At 38.0% G+C, this 14489-nt stretch overlaps 1 protein-coding gene across 2 annotated transcripts in view; it reads right to left on the bottom strand.

Annotated features, from left to right (window-relative positions):
- Positions 1–337: 337 nt before the first annotated feature.
- The window catches only part of GMPS (guanine monophosphate synthase), a 68493-nt gene continuing 54341 nt past the window's right edge, over positions 338–14489 (bottom strand). For both annotated transcript variants that reach the window (XM_055110612.2, XM_003806090.5), the window contains exons 12-16: positions 12685–12810; positions 6187–6302; positions 3013–3143; positions 1547–1719; positions 338–460 (exon numbers count right to left, since the gene is read on the bottom strand). In XM_055110612.2, coding sequence (XP_054966587.1) covers positions 359–460; positions 1547–1719; positions 3013–3143; positions 6187–6302; positions 12685–12810 — 648 coding nt within the window. In that variant the 3' untranslated portion in view covers positions 338–358. The remainder of the gene's footprint in view (positions 461–1546; positions 1720–3012; positions 3144–6186; positions 6303–12684; positions 12811–14489) is intronic.

Here is a 14489-nt window from a genome sequence, read left to right as displayed (position 1 = left end):
TTAGAAACTGGTAAGGAGACAGAAGCCCATAATTACCCCCAAACTCACCCACCTTCATACATATTCACAGAGACATCAACAGTGAATTTATACATAAAGAATAAGTGAGGCAAAGGCAAAAGCAGTATCAATCTGTCTGAGTGTAGGCAATGGTGCTTTGATTATTTACCCGTACAAACTCTTCAGTCCCTTTTGGTTATCCCCAACTCAGCTCTTAAGCCGTAGATTTTTGCTGTGGAGAACTCAGATGTGATGTAGCTGCTCCAGTAACTCTTTTCACAGTACTGCATGTCAATAATGGGAATGATTTCTAATCAATTTAAACTGCACACGGTACTTTAATAGAACAAGAAGTTTATTACTCCCACTCAGTAGTTCCTGGGGGCTTTGATGTTAAGTCATACATAATTCGAGAAATACCAGGAATCTTCTTAATCTCAGTGACCATCTTTAATACCACCTATTAAAAAAAATTATAGAGAAAAGTCAGCATCCACTGCATGTCCAGCAGTCCTAGAGGGCTTACATTTGTAATTTGAAATTAAAATTTGACTATTTTCACTATTGTCCTCCATGTATATGGGATGGTTTCTGATTAATCTTATATAATGAACCTATTCCCCTCTGCACGGATAGGTTTAAGTTATTAAGGTTTAAAATATTAGTGACTTAAACTCAGTACTACTCAAAGTGTGATCCACAAACAGGTGCTAGTCTGCAAGTTGTGTTTGTGACTGAGCCACAAGTGCTTAAGAACATATAGCGATTTGACATTGCTGTGGCATCCAAGCATGTGATTTTATGTGTTTCAGCCAATGCTCTGCAAATTATCTGCAGCTTAAACATACAACTCTAAGGGCCACCAAGGTGGCACAGAGTACACTGTAATAATCATTATCAAGTATACAGGAGGAGAGGATAGCCTGCTCACTTGTCAAATTTGACAAATTTGAGCCTAAGAGAAAAATGACTCTAAGCCACGTTCCGAACCAACCCATCTACCTAGCTATCACGACAGCCTCGTGTTAGTGCACTGGAGGCAGTGGCCCAACTAATAGAGTCTCACTTTGATTTTCACTTGCTATTATGCAAGTAGCTCCTTTGGAATGTTCTGGTGAAGACAAAGAAGGATCAAAAATTGAGTTGGAATTGGTAGTAGGGAGAACATTTAGGCAGTTCTTGGGTGTCTGGCCATAAAGCTATCAAATTGCATCCTTATTTCTAACAAACTCTTCTTCACTCCTAGAGTTTTCTTTTTTATTTGGGGAATACTATTTGTAAAGTAGAAATTGGCAGGATTAGATAAAATTATTATAATCAATTATTTTTTATATAGTAATCACACATTTGGAGAGCATATATAATTTAAGGCCTTTTTGTGCCCCAGTGTATTAATCAAATAAGTGAAAATTAAAAAAAAAAAGCCTATCTTATGAACAGAAAACCAACATAAGAAATACAGCACTGGCATAGCCTATTCCATTCACCATATTATAAAACGTAAGAGGTACTGAGAACGTGCATTAGAAAAAAATATATAAATTACCTCTACAGGGATCTCATTGCCAGGTGTTGCAGGTATACCAGTCATGAAGTCACTAGTAATAAAGGTTCGAATAACCACAGATCTCTGGCATGAAGGCTGCTTTTGAAGTGGGTCCCGATCAAAATGTAATGGTGTCAAAATCACCGGCATCTGGCTGATTTTCCCAGCATACCCTAGAGAAAGGTATATGTAGAACCAATCACCACACCATAGAAAAGCACTCTAACTCAGTTCAATTAAATCCTCCCAGGCAGTATCTGAAATCACATATACACACACAGCGTAGTTAAGACTGTCATCATGCATTGATTTCAGCTACTCGCAGAGCATTTTAAATGGACTTAATCACAAATGCAAAAAACAGAATTTGATCACATCAGTGATGTTTCACTGATGTGCTGTAAACAGAAACAGTCCAGTCTCATTATTCTCTATTATAATTTACAGTATAGTTATATTCTACACTGCAAACAACGAATTAGCAAATACTGAACCATTTCTCCCAGGGGAAATGGAGGGTTAGGTTCCTGCAAGCCTCTGGTTGTAATATTTTCATCAACTGATTAATATATAACCTTGTTTTATGTGTTTCTGATTTAAGACTCTGTATTTAATATTTATTATAGATTCATTAACACTGAACTGACAATCAGTAGCTCTTTAACTCATGCCTGAATGAAGTTTATCTAACACACAGATTTTCTCTGTAAGGTACATCACAGCATTCCTGTGCTTAGGAACCCAGACAGCACTTCAACACTATAGTTGAGATCCATTTTAAACAGCAAAATCACCAACAAAAGACATAAAAATGCAAAACATATAGCATCAAGGAGACCATGAAAAAGACTTGTTCACATTATGACAGCTGAAAACAAGAAGGCATAGCGTCACCTTGTTCAAACTCAGCTGGGAACATCTAAGTCTGGAAATTCAAATTTTCTGCTGCTCTGTGCATGTCCACAAATGGCCACAAAGGGGAATATATTTTATTTAGAAGCAACATTATAGGCCAGGTGCAGTGTGGCTCACGCCTGTAATCCCAACACTCTGGGAGGCCAAGGCTGGCCTGACCTGACTCCTGACCTGATCACATGAGGTTAGGAGTTCGAGATCAGCTGGCCAAAATGGCAAAACCCTATCTCTACTAAAAATACAAAAAACTAGCCAGGTGTGGTGGCGGGTGCCTGTAATCCCAGCTACTTGGGAGGCTGAGGCAGGAGAATCACTTGTAACAGGAGGCAGAGGCTGAAGTGAACCAAGATTGTGCCACCGCACTCCAGCCTGGGCGACAGAGCAAGACAGACTCCGTCTCAAGAAAAAAAAGCAACATCATAGAACATTCAAAGATTTAAATAATAAAAACAAAAGCATCTAAAAAGCAAAAGCCACATCCTCCTACTCTTAATATCAAGCTTCCAAAAACTAGTTTCAGAGGGTAGTAATCAAAAACATGAGCAACTTACCAGACTCCCTGAGAATGTTATGGGCCTCAAAATCAGCTTGGCGTAAAGTACTGAGCACCCCTGTTGTCAAGAAAGTGGGAGTAACATCTGTAGGAGGTTCTTTAACTGGTGGGCCAAATATATAAACAACTCTGGAAACAAAGAGGTAAAAATAATACAGCAATTACATTTTAAATGTAGAAATTACATTTTAGTATGAGAAGCAAGGCACTTAGAACAGTAACATTCTTTCCATTTCCCACTTAGTTTCAGGCCCTTCTCCTGCCCACTTCAACTCCCCAGATGGATAGGACAAGATATAAGGTTATAGGAAGGTCTGTGTTCTATGTGTTTTCCTCAAAGTGTGTTCTCTGAAATATTCTGTATCTCAGAATGTGCAAAGATATAAGTGATTATTACAACTCTCTTTTCACTTAATGTACTAGGTCGAAGAGTATCCCCAAAACTTCATGCCCACCCAGAATCTCTGGGGAGAAAAAGGGTCTTTGCAAATGTAATCAAGTTAAAATGAAGTAATACTGGATTAGGATGGGCTCTAATCCAATGACTGGTATCCTTCCAAGTGCTGGGAAATTTGGATACACAGATACCCACAGGGGAATGAGGGTCATGTGAACACAAAGACAGACTGGATTATGCTGCCACCACTCGATAGTAGGAAGAAGCAAGGAAGGATCCTCCCCTAGAGTCTTCAGAGAGAATATGACCCTGCCAACACTGAATTCAGACTTCTGGCCTCCTAAACTGTGAGAGAATAAATGTCTGTTGTTTTAAGCCTCCTAGTTTGTGGTAATTTGTTATGGGTAGTCCTAGGAAACAAATACACAATTAAAATTTAAAAATAGGTGTCTTTATGACAAGACTTCAGAAACTATTAATATACTATGCTAACATGCACTGGAAATCTCCAAGAGGAAACTACAGTGAATTTCCCAAAATTAGTAAACTCATCTTTTTTTCTCTACTTGAGAAACAATCATTCTAGAGAGATTCTCATTTGCACTTCATTAAAAAGGCCATTGAAATAGGACTTAGTATCCTACTACTTCCTTCCAAAAAAATGATTCATTACTGTTTTATATAAATGTCTGTTTGAAAGACATGAAGATACACCACAAATATCTTGAGTTAATGAGAGTACAGTTTGGAACATAACTTGAGGAAATTAGAATCAGACAATTTTAACAACTTGCAGTGTAGCTGGCCACTGGTTTGAAGGGATCTGTTTCACAATCTTCACCCAGAAAACAAGAGGGAATCAGGGTAGAGATATTGAGTGCCACTTAGCTAGTTCTCCCTACTCCAGCAAGTAGACAATTGTCACTTTTCGTTAGTCCTGTTTTTAGCAAAGAAAATAAATCTCCCCGGAAACTATCATGGTAAAGTTTAATGTTTTTTCTTCTTTTCTTAATATGTACTTAGGTAAAATACACAATAGAAAACTGTATTAGCACAAAACCACCGGTATCACCAACTACTTTATTGTCTCCTTCCAAACATACTACAACAGAAGCAAGGTTTTTGTCCCACGTATAGACAGTAAGTTATAATTTTTCTAAACAATACAGTTCCTAAAGCTCATAAAAGATCTTTACAGGAGAAAGTTAAGAGAATGCCATGAACCTGCTCTTTTCACCTTCTCATTTCTTACAAACAAAAGTAATCACTAGAGTGTACTGGGACAGGTATTTACCCACACTATATATGACAGTTAAAACTGGAACAGTCCCTCCCTGTACAAAGATTCCCTTATCCAAATTAGGAAAAAACCGGCAAACATGGAAGAATATTTTTAAACTCCAATTCATCAAAAAGACCCCAGCAAATAAATCTAAAGTTCACCAAGATTCTTTTTTTTTTCCTTTTTTTGAGACGAAGTCTCGCTCTGTCGCCCAGGTTTGAGTGCAGTGGTGCAATCTCAGCTCACTGCAAGCTCTGCCTCCCGGGTTCACACCATTCTTCTGCCTCAGCCTCCCGAGTAGCTGGGACTACAGGCACACACCACCATGCCTGGCTAATTTTTGTATTTTTTGTAGAGATGGAGTTTCACCATGTTGCCCAGGCTGGTCTCAAACTCCTGGGCTCAAGGGATCCACTCGCCTTGGCCTCTTAAAGTGGTGGGATTACAGGTGTGAGCCACCATGCCTGGCCCCCATTATTGAAGATAGTAACAATTCTATTTTTCAGCATTTTAAAGATGCTTCTGTATTTGATGGTTTTCAGTTCATTTGAGTAAGCCTTTGAATGAGCATGTTCCCATCGGTAAAAACATGGCTTCCCTGTAACTCCTTATCTCGAACTATACAGACTCTGCTAGGTTAACATTAAAAGGTAAGCTTCTGATTTCTGCAGCAATTTGAGTAAAATGAAACCTCAAGTAATTCTTTTTGGTTGTTAACTGCCTAACACCCATGAAGAAAACTGAACAGAGAGAATAACTGTGAAGTAAGAACATTTAATTAGCAATCTAGTACAAAATAAGTGAATTTTTGAACTATATATGGTACGATGAAATTGAGGATTAGAAATAGATTATAAATCAGCTGTTGATATATCCAATGTAAGAAGTTAATATGCAAATTAAAGGAAAATTAATCTAAATGTAAATTATATATTTAAATGTAACTATTTTAATGCTATCTGGCACATGCCTATTTCTTTTCTTTGATTTTTTTCCTTGGGGTTACTACTAAATTAACCAAGTCTCCATTTTTGTTTGGAGTGGGGGTTGTTTGTTTTGTAGGGGTGTGTGTGTGTGTGTGTGTGTGTGTGTGTGTTACTTTATTTGTAATTCTGTAACCTGGACATACTTTTTTCAATCCTTCTGGAATAAAACATGTTACCATAAAACCAACAGCTAATATAAGCCACTAATTTAGAAGATGTTTTACAGCTGCCTTTAATATTTTACACTCAAATAAAAATCTTTCTCCTTTAAATAATTTTTAACAGATGACTACATTGTGATGAAGAGGCAAAACACAAGATAATATTAAATATCTACTTAACTGCAACCTATGTGCATATTTGAATCACAAACACGGCCATTTACTCTTATCTACATGACCTACCTATATCTACATTTGAGCCTTTTGGTCTTCCATTAATTGAAAGCCCTTAAGAAATACATCCTTCCATTACACAAGCCCCCACCCTAGCTCCTGTGAAACACACCTGTTAACGTTGTGACACATGCGAGGTATAAGCCTAGCCAGAAAAATAAGTGATTCCCAGTCAGGTTCATCTTTACTGGAGATTCCACACACGTAACTGTAGGAACGACAGTCACCCTGAAAATAAAAAGATAATCAATAATTTTTAATAGTCAAAAGATACACCAGTTTAACTTGACAAAGCTGTTTTTTTTTTTAAAAAAGAGAAAAGATGCATTGAAAAATATCTTATGCATGGTGACATTATTAATAGATTTTTGGAAATTTTGAATGAAAGTATATACTAAATGCTTCTTTAATGGTATAAATAATTCCAAATTAAAATCCCATATTAAATCCTACCTGAATCAGCTAAGACATACATAAAGTATCAAGGCAATATCAAGAATTTAGGCTGGGCACAGTGGTTCATGCCTGTAATCCCAGCACTTTGGGAGGCCGAGGTGGGCAGATCACCTGAGGTCATGAGTTCAAGACCAGCCTGGCCAACATGATGAAACCCCATCTCTACTAAAAATACAAAAATTAGCCAGGCATGGTGGCATGAACCTGTAGTCCCAGCTACTCGGGAGGCTGAGGCAGGAGAATTGCTTGATCCTGGGAGGTGGAGGTTGCAGTGAGCTGAGAGATCGTATCACTGCACTCCAGCCTGGGTGACAGAGGGAAACTCTGTCTCAAAAAAAAAAAAAGTATTCAACATTCCCATTACCTGCATAACTGTGGATAACCGGCATATTTAATTTGGCAGACAAGGCCAGGTACAGAAGCTCACACCTATAATCCTAGCACTTTGGGAGGCCGAGGTGGGTGGGTCAGTTGAGCCCAGAAGTTTGAGACCAGCCTGGACAACATGGCAACACCCTGTCTCTACAAAATATACAAAAATTAGCTGGGCAGTATGGTGGCATGCACCTGTAGTCCCTGCTACTCAGGAAGCTGAGATAGGAGGATCACCTGAGCCCAACGAGGTCGAGGCTATAGTGAGCAGTGATCATGCCACTGTACTCTAGCCTGGGCAACAGAGTAAGACCCCATCTCAAAAAAATAAAATAAAATTATGAAAAATTATAATTTGGCAGACAAGATCTGCCCGTGTTTTTTGAGTGGATAAAGAATTCTTAAGTGGGAGACAAAAACAATTCATAAACATTTACTTATCAACGTGTTTAAGTATCAGCTTAAAAGTTAATTTTATGGGGTTGTTTGTTTTTTTCTTGTAAATTTGTTTGAGTTCATTGTAGATTCTGGATATTAGCCCTTTGTCAGATGAGTAGGTTGAGAAAATTTTCTTCCATTTTGTAGGTTGCCTGTTCACTCTGATGGTAGTTTCTTTTGCTGTGCAGAAGCTCTTTAGTTTAATTAGATCCCATTTGTCAATTTTGGCTTTTGTTGCCATTGCTTTTGGTGTTTTGGACATGAAGTCCTTGCCCGTGCCTATGTCCTGAATGGTAATGCCTACGTTTTATTCTAGGGTTTTTATGGTTTTAGGTCTAACGTTTAAATCTTTAATCCATCTTGAATTGATTTTTGTATAAGGTGTAAGGAAGGGATCCAGTTTCAGCTTTCTACATATGGCTAGCCAGTTTTCCCAGCACCATTTATTAAATAGGGAATCCTTTCCCCATTGCTTGTTTTTCTCAGGTTTGTCAAAGATCAGATAGTTGTAGGTAGGCGGCATTATTTCTGAGGGCTCTGTTCTGTTCCATTGATCTATATCTCTGTTTTGGTACCAGTACCATGTTTTTTTGGTTACTGTAGCCTTGTAGTATAGTTTGAAGTCAGGTAGTGTGATGCCTCCAGCTTTGTTCTTTTGGCTTAGGGTTGACTTGGCGATGCGGGCTCTTTTTTGGTTCCATATGAACTTTAAAGTAGTTTTTTCCAATTCTGTGAAGAAAGTCATTGGTAGCTTGATGGGGATGGCATTGAATCTGTAAATTACCTTGGGCAGTATGGCCATTTTCACGATATTGATTCTTCCTACCCATGAGCATGGAATGTTCTTCCATTTGTTTGTATCCTCTTTTATTTCATTGAGCAGTGGTTTGTAGTTCTCCTTGAAGAGGTCCTTCACATCCCTTGTAAGTTGGATTCCTAGGTATTTTATTCTCTTTGAAGCAATTGTGAATGGGAGTTCACTCATGATTTGGCTCTCTGTTTGTCTGTTGTTGGTGTATAAGAATGCTTGTGATTTTTGTACATTGATTTTGTATCCTGAGACTTTGCTGAAGTTGCTTATCAGCTTAAGGAGATTTTGGGCTGAGACAATGGGGTTTTCTAGATATACAATCATGTCGTCTGCAAACAGGGACAATTTGACTTCCTCTTTTCCTAATTGAATACCCTTTATTTCCTTCTCCTGCCTAATTACCCTGGCCAGAACTTCCAACACTATGTTGAATAGGAGTGGTGAGAGAGGGCATCCCTGTCTTGTGCCAGTTTTCAAAGGGAATGCTTCCAGGTTTTGCCCATTCAGTTTGATATTGGCTGTGGGTTTGTCATAGATAGCTCTTATTATTTTGAGATACGTCCCATCAATACTTCTCAAAAGAAGACATTTATGCAGCCAAAAAACACATGAAAAAATGCTCATCATCACTGGCCATCAGAGAAATGCAAATCAAAACCACTATGAGATACCATCTCACACCAGTTAGAATGGCAATCATTAAAAAGTCAGGAAACAACAGGTGCTGGAGAGGATGTGGAGAAATAGGAACACTTTTACACTGTTGGTGGGACTGTAAACTAGTTCAACCATTGTGGAAGTCAGTGTGGCGATTCCTCAGGGATCTAGAGCTAGAAATACCATTTGACCCAGCCATCCCATTACTGGGTATATACCCAAAGGATTATAAATCATGCTGCTATAAAGACACATGCACACGTATGTTTATTGCGGCATTATTCACAATAGCAAAGACTTGGAACCAACCCAAATGTCCAACAATGATAGACTGGATTAAGAAAATGTGGCACATATACACCATGGAATACTATGCAGCCATAAAAAATGGTGAGTTCATGTCCTTTGTAGGGACATGGATGAAATTGGAAATCATCATTCTCAGTAAACTATCGCAAGAACAAAAAACCAAACACTGCATATTCTCACTCATAGGTGGGAATTGAACAATGAGATCACATGGACACAGGAAGGGGAATATCACACTCTGGGGACTGTGGTGGGGTGGGGGGAGGGGGGAGGGATAGCATTGGGAGATATACCTAATGCTAGATGACGAGTTAGTGGGTGCGGCGCACCAGCATGGCACATGTATACATATGTAACTAACCTGCACAATGTGCACATGTACCCTAAAACTTAAAGTATAATAAAAAAAAAGTTAATTTTAAAATAAGTAAATAAAACTGATAATTTATTCTCTTTTCCTGTGTCCTGTTTAATCCAAGTAATTTGCTTTTTTTATGAAAAGCAATTTTAAAAAGTAACAGATTAGAGAAGTACCTAATGCCCAAAGTGGCAGGTACTAAGAATGTGAAAATTCAACATATGTGAATGCTAATGTGATAGCATCTATAAAAGTGTAAAATGGGCTGGGCGTGGTAGCTCATGCCTGTAATCCTAGCACTTTGGGAGGCCGAGGTGGGTGGATTGCCTGAGCTCAGGAGTTCGAGACCAACCTGGGCAACGTGGTGAAACCCCGTCTCTACTAAAATACAAAAAATTATCCAGGTATGGCGGCGTGTGCCTGTAACCCCAGCTACACAGGAGGCTGCAACAGGAGAATCGTTTGAACCTGGGAGGTGGAGGTTGCCATGAGCTGAGATCAAGCCACTGTGCTCCAGCCTGGGTAACAGAGCAAGACTCCATCTCAAAAAAAAAAAAAGTGTAAAATGCACACGCACATAAAATGATCCTACATAAATACATGGATAACTGATGGGATGCCTATAATAATAAAAAACAGAACAGTTTAAATGCCCATTGGTTAGAAGAATAGTTAAATAAATGATGGTATGCATAGAATATGAGGGAACAGTTAAGAACCATCTACTTGGAAAGGCACAGAAAGGTAAGTTCATGATGTTCAGTTAAAAGAAAAAAGTTGACAATGTGTACCCCAAATCCCCTCTTTTATTTTCTTTTTAAAGTGTTTCTGGAAAGACACATACAAAACTTAACTGGAGAGTAGAAATACAAAGAATTTTTTTTAATGTATTTTCATTTTTTACAAATACGGTTTACTTTGGTATTTAGAAAATAAAATGCATTGTTATACTAACTATGAACCATCATTTTTATCTGGGCTTGCAAGGGTCTAAGCTTCAAAGGGTAAGAGACTAAAGTCAGTTATCCAATAACAAAAGAAAATTTTATTTTGGTGGGAAAAGTAGTAGAGCCTGAATAAGTTTCATTTTCAAGAAAGAAATCACTCATTCATCAAATTATCTCAAGTATCTATTTTTTGTAACACTTCTCTAAAAAGAAGAGTGGGGAACTATTTCAACTCCCTTTGTAGCAGCAGTTAGCACACAGACGTTGAAGTTCTCTATAACAAATCTACTTAAAACTGAGAAACTTTTAAGAATTAAATAACCTGTCCACAATTCTATTTTTATATATTAGGGTAATACTGCCTGTAAGTATCATTGCAAATTTCAAAATAAATTTATGTATGAATGAGATAATCCATAAACCACTGAAAGAAAGTATCAGTAACTCCAAGTAAGGTTATTTCAATAGTGATTTTAAAACAACATAAGCAGCTTACAACATTTGGCCTTTAAAAAGAAGGCAAGAGTTCCTTAACCCAATAGCTGGCTCTATCACTTTCATGAAATAAAATATTTTAGTTTACTTTAAAAATAACAATCAATTTTTTTTTTTTTAAGAAGGAGTTTCACTCTTGTTGCCCAGGCTGGAGTGCAATGGCGCAATCTTGGCCCACCGCAACCTCCGCCTCCTGGGTTCAAGCAATTCTCCTGCCTCAGCCTCCCGAGTAGCTGGGATTACAGGCATGCACCACCACACCCGGCTAATTAGTAGAGATGGGGTTTCTGCATGTTGGTCAGGCTGGTCTTGAACTTCCAACCTCAGGTGATCCGCCCGCCTCAGCCTCCCAAAGTGCTGGGATTACAGGCATGAACCACTGCGCCTGGCAACAATCAATTTTTATCTTGTTTTATTTACAGGCAGAACTGCATGAATTCAGAGCAAAGGGGAATTTAAACTGACAGATTCATATATTTAGAAAAAATGCTTATTAGGTTTTAGAAGAATAATCTCTGAAACAGTAGAATTTCTTTTTTTTATTTTTTATTTTATTATTATTATACTTTAAGTTTTAGGGTACATGTGCACAATGTACAGGTTAGTTACATATGTATATTCTACACATAATTTTACTGTAAGAGGACATTATAAACACATTAACCCAATAACTGGCACTTATACCATTTTCGAGTTGAACTACTGACACCTCTTCTAGTGTCTCCATTTAACCACAAACTTGAAATAGAAGAAAATAACCTTTCTCTTCCCTACCCTCCCACACTTTTGCTCCCCAAAAACTCATTTGAGGATCATATAAAGAAGGCCGGGCACAGTGTCTCACGCTTCCAATCCTAACACTTTGGGAGGCCAAAGTGAAGGATCACTTGAGGCCAGAATTTCAAAGCCAGCCTGAGCAACACAGGGAGACCCTATCTCTACAAAAAAATTTTAAAATTAGCCAGGCATGATGGTGCTTGCCTGTAGTCCCAGCTACTTGGGAAGCTGAGGTAGTAGGGTCGCTTGAACCCAGGAATTCAGGGCTACAGTACGCCATGATCACATCACTGCACTCCAGCCTGGGCGACAGGGCAAGACCCTGTCTCCAGAAAAAAGAGGAGAAATTAACATACTATCTTATTAGTTATTAGTCATTTTGCAAGTAGCATTTTATAATTGAGAACTATATTATTCTCATGTTCTTTTACAACTAGAAAGGCAGAATAAACACAACATCAGTAGAATGTGTTCCCTAGTACAGGGAATACACAAGCTGAGAACAACACCTAAATGGTGTAACTTACTCATCTGGAGGCCTTCCTGCAGTTAAAGACTTCTAAAACCACAGTATATTTCACACCTAGGATAAATGACCTCTTGATCCCTGCCCTACAAGGCAGAAGTAAGCATGCCAACCCTATAGGAAAGGGTTGCTTTCAATATTTACCTTTGGTTAGAGTTCATAGATGTTCCAAAACTACAAAATCTCAGCCTGACTATTTAGTTCCATTAACTATTCACTCCCTAAACATTCTATAAAAAATTACCTTATTTCTCTAAACTTGGTATATATACTTACATATTTCATTTTCCTAAGTAATCCTTATTTCAAGATTAGTAGAAAGAGTGCTTGAACCCAGGAGGTGGAGGTTGCAATGAGCTGAGATCACACCACTGCACTCCAGCCTGGGCAACACAGTGAGACTCCGTCTCAAGAAAAGAAAAAAAAAAAAGTGTATCACTGGTGAATGAATTCACACAACTCACCTGCACACCTACAGTTTTAATTGGCAGCAAGAAGGCATTCAGTGAATGCAGACTGGTAATTTGCATCAGCTTCTCCTGATCCTCTTCTGTTGTGCAGGCTTTGACTCTCTGTAATAGGGTATGTGGCTGAGAAAAACCAAAGAGGCATTTTTTCAGTTTTAAGAAATAAGGTATTCACTCTTTTATTATCTACTACTATCTTATGTATTTTACTGGTTTTTAGCAGTGGATTGTATTTGGTATCTCCTTGAGTTGTGTGTGCTATGCACTATGCCAGAAATTCACACCTGAGGGCTAGGACTATGAAGAAGTCTTAGGATAAGAAATGCAGATTATATTTACATACATTCAGGCTTTAGCACCCTGTCACCAGCAAGTGATGCACCTTATCTGAGTCAAATATTATCTCTAATGCTTTTTGCCATAAAGTCAGTTTTGTCTGAAATTAATATAGCTTTAGCCATTTCTTTTTTTTATTTACCTGGTATATGTTTTTCCATTCTTTAATTTTCACTCCTACTATCCCTAGGTATTAGTAATGCCTGTTGTGAATAGACTATACTTTTCATATCTACTATTCTATACTAAGCAGATTTTAGTTTTCAATCTAGTTTGACTGTCTATGTCTTAACTAGGGATGTTAGTCCTTTTAATTAATTATAGGTTATCAATATAGTTGAATTTCATTCTACAATCTTTTTCTGTAATTATCTATTTAACCCATTTTTTACTCTTACTCCTTTCTTGCTGTCTTTTGAACTGGTGATTTCTCCCAGCTCATTTATTTCCTCTTTACCGGTTTTGAAGTTAAATCCTCTATTTCTATTCTTGCAGTAGTTGCCCTTAAGTGTTAACAAGGATACTTAAAAGATAATCAATCTTCTGTCCTTCTGGCAAATAACACAGACATCTTTGAATTCCTTAGCTCAAATCAATCCCTTTGTGGCTTACATGTTACTTCAGCTAAACATTGTTACACATTTTCTAATAAACAAGAACAAGTAGATATCATTTTTACCTCTACTCTCGATTTTATAATCATTTTTATCATTTTATACAGTCCATGTTTGTTTCAGTTTTAGTCATTTACCATTTTCCTTGCTTAGCATTCCTTCTTGTATCTCATGACTTTCTCCTGGCATCCTGCTGCTTCTCCTCAAGTCAATTCTTTAAAACAATGGTTCTCAGCCGGGCCCAGTGGCTCACGCCTGTAATCCCAGCACTTTGGGAGGCCGAGGCGGGTGATCACCTGAGGTCGGGAGTTTGAGACTAGCCTGACCAACATGGAGAAACCCCGTCTCAACTAAAAATACAAAATTAGCCAAGCGTGATGGCACATGCCTGTAATCCCAGCTACTCAGGAGGCTGAGGCAGGAGAATCGCTTAAACCTGGGAGGCGGAGGTTGCAGTGAGCCAAGATCGTGCCATTGCACTCCAGCCTGGGCAACAAGAGCAAAACTCCATCTCAAAAAAACAAAACAAAACAAACAAAAAAAACAATGGTTCTCAACCCTAACTGCACAAATTACTTGGAATGCCCAGGTCCCATCTCAGACCAATTAAATTCTAGAGCTATATGTCAAGAATAGTATACTTCAAAAGCTTCCCCAGATGATTCTAACATACAGCCAGGGTTGAAAATCATTGCCTTTAGTTTCTTAAGTAAGGGACTGTTGGTAGTAAATTCTATTTAATCTCGAAATAACTTTATTTTGCCCTTATTTTTAAAAGACAGTTTAGCTGTTCACTACAGTTAATTATTTTCTCTTGGTATTTTGAAGTCTTGCCTTTACTGTTTCAGTATA

Source organism: Pan paniscus, chromosome 2 (genome assembly GCF_029289425.2).
Source record: "Pan paniscus chromosome 2, NHGRI_mPanPan1-v2.0_pri, whole genome shotgun sequence".
NCBI lineage: Eukaryota > Metazoa > Chordata > Mammalia > Primates > Hominidae > Pan > Pan paniscus.
This window is presented reverse-complemented; position numbering and strand designations above follow the sequence as displayed.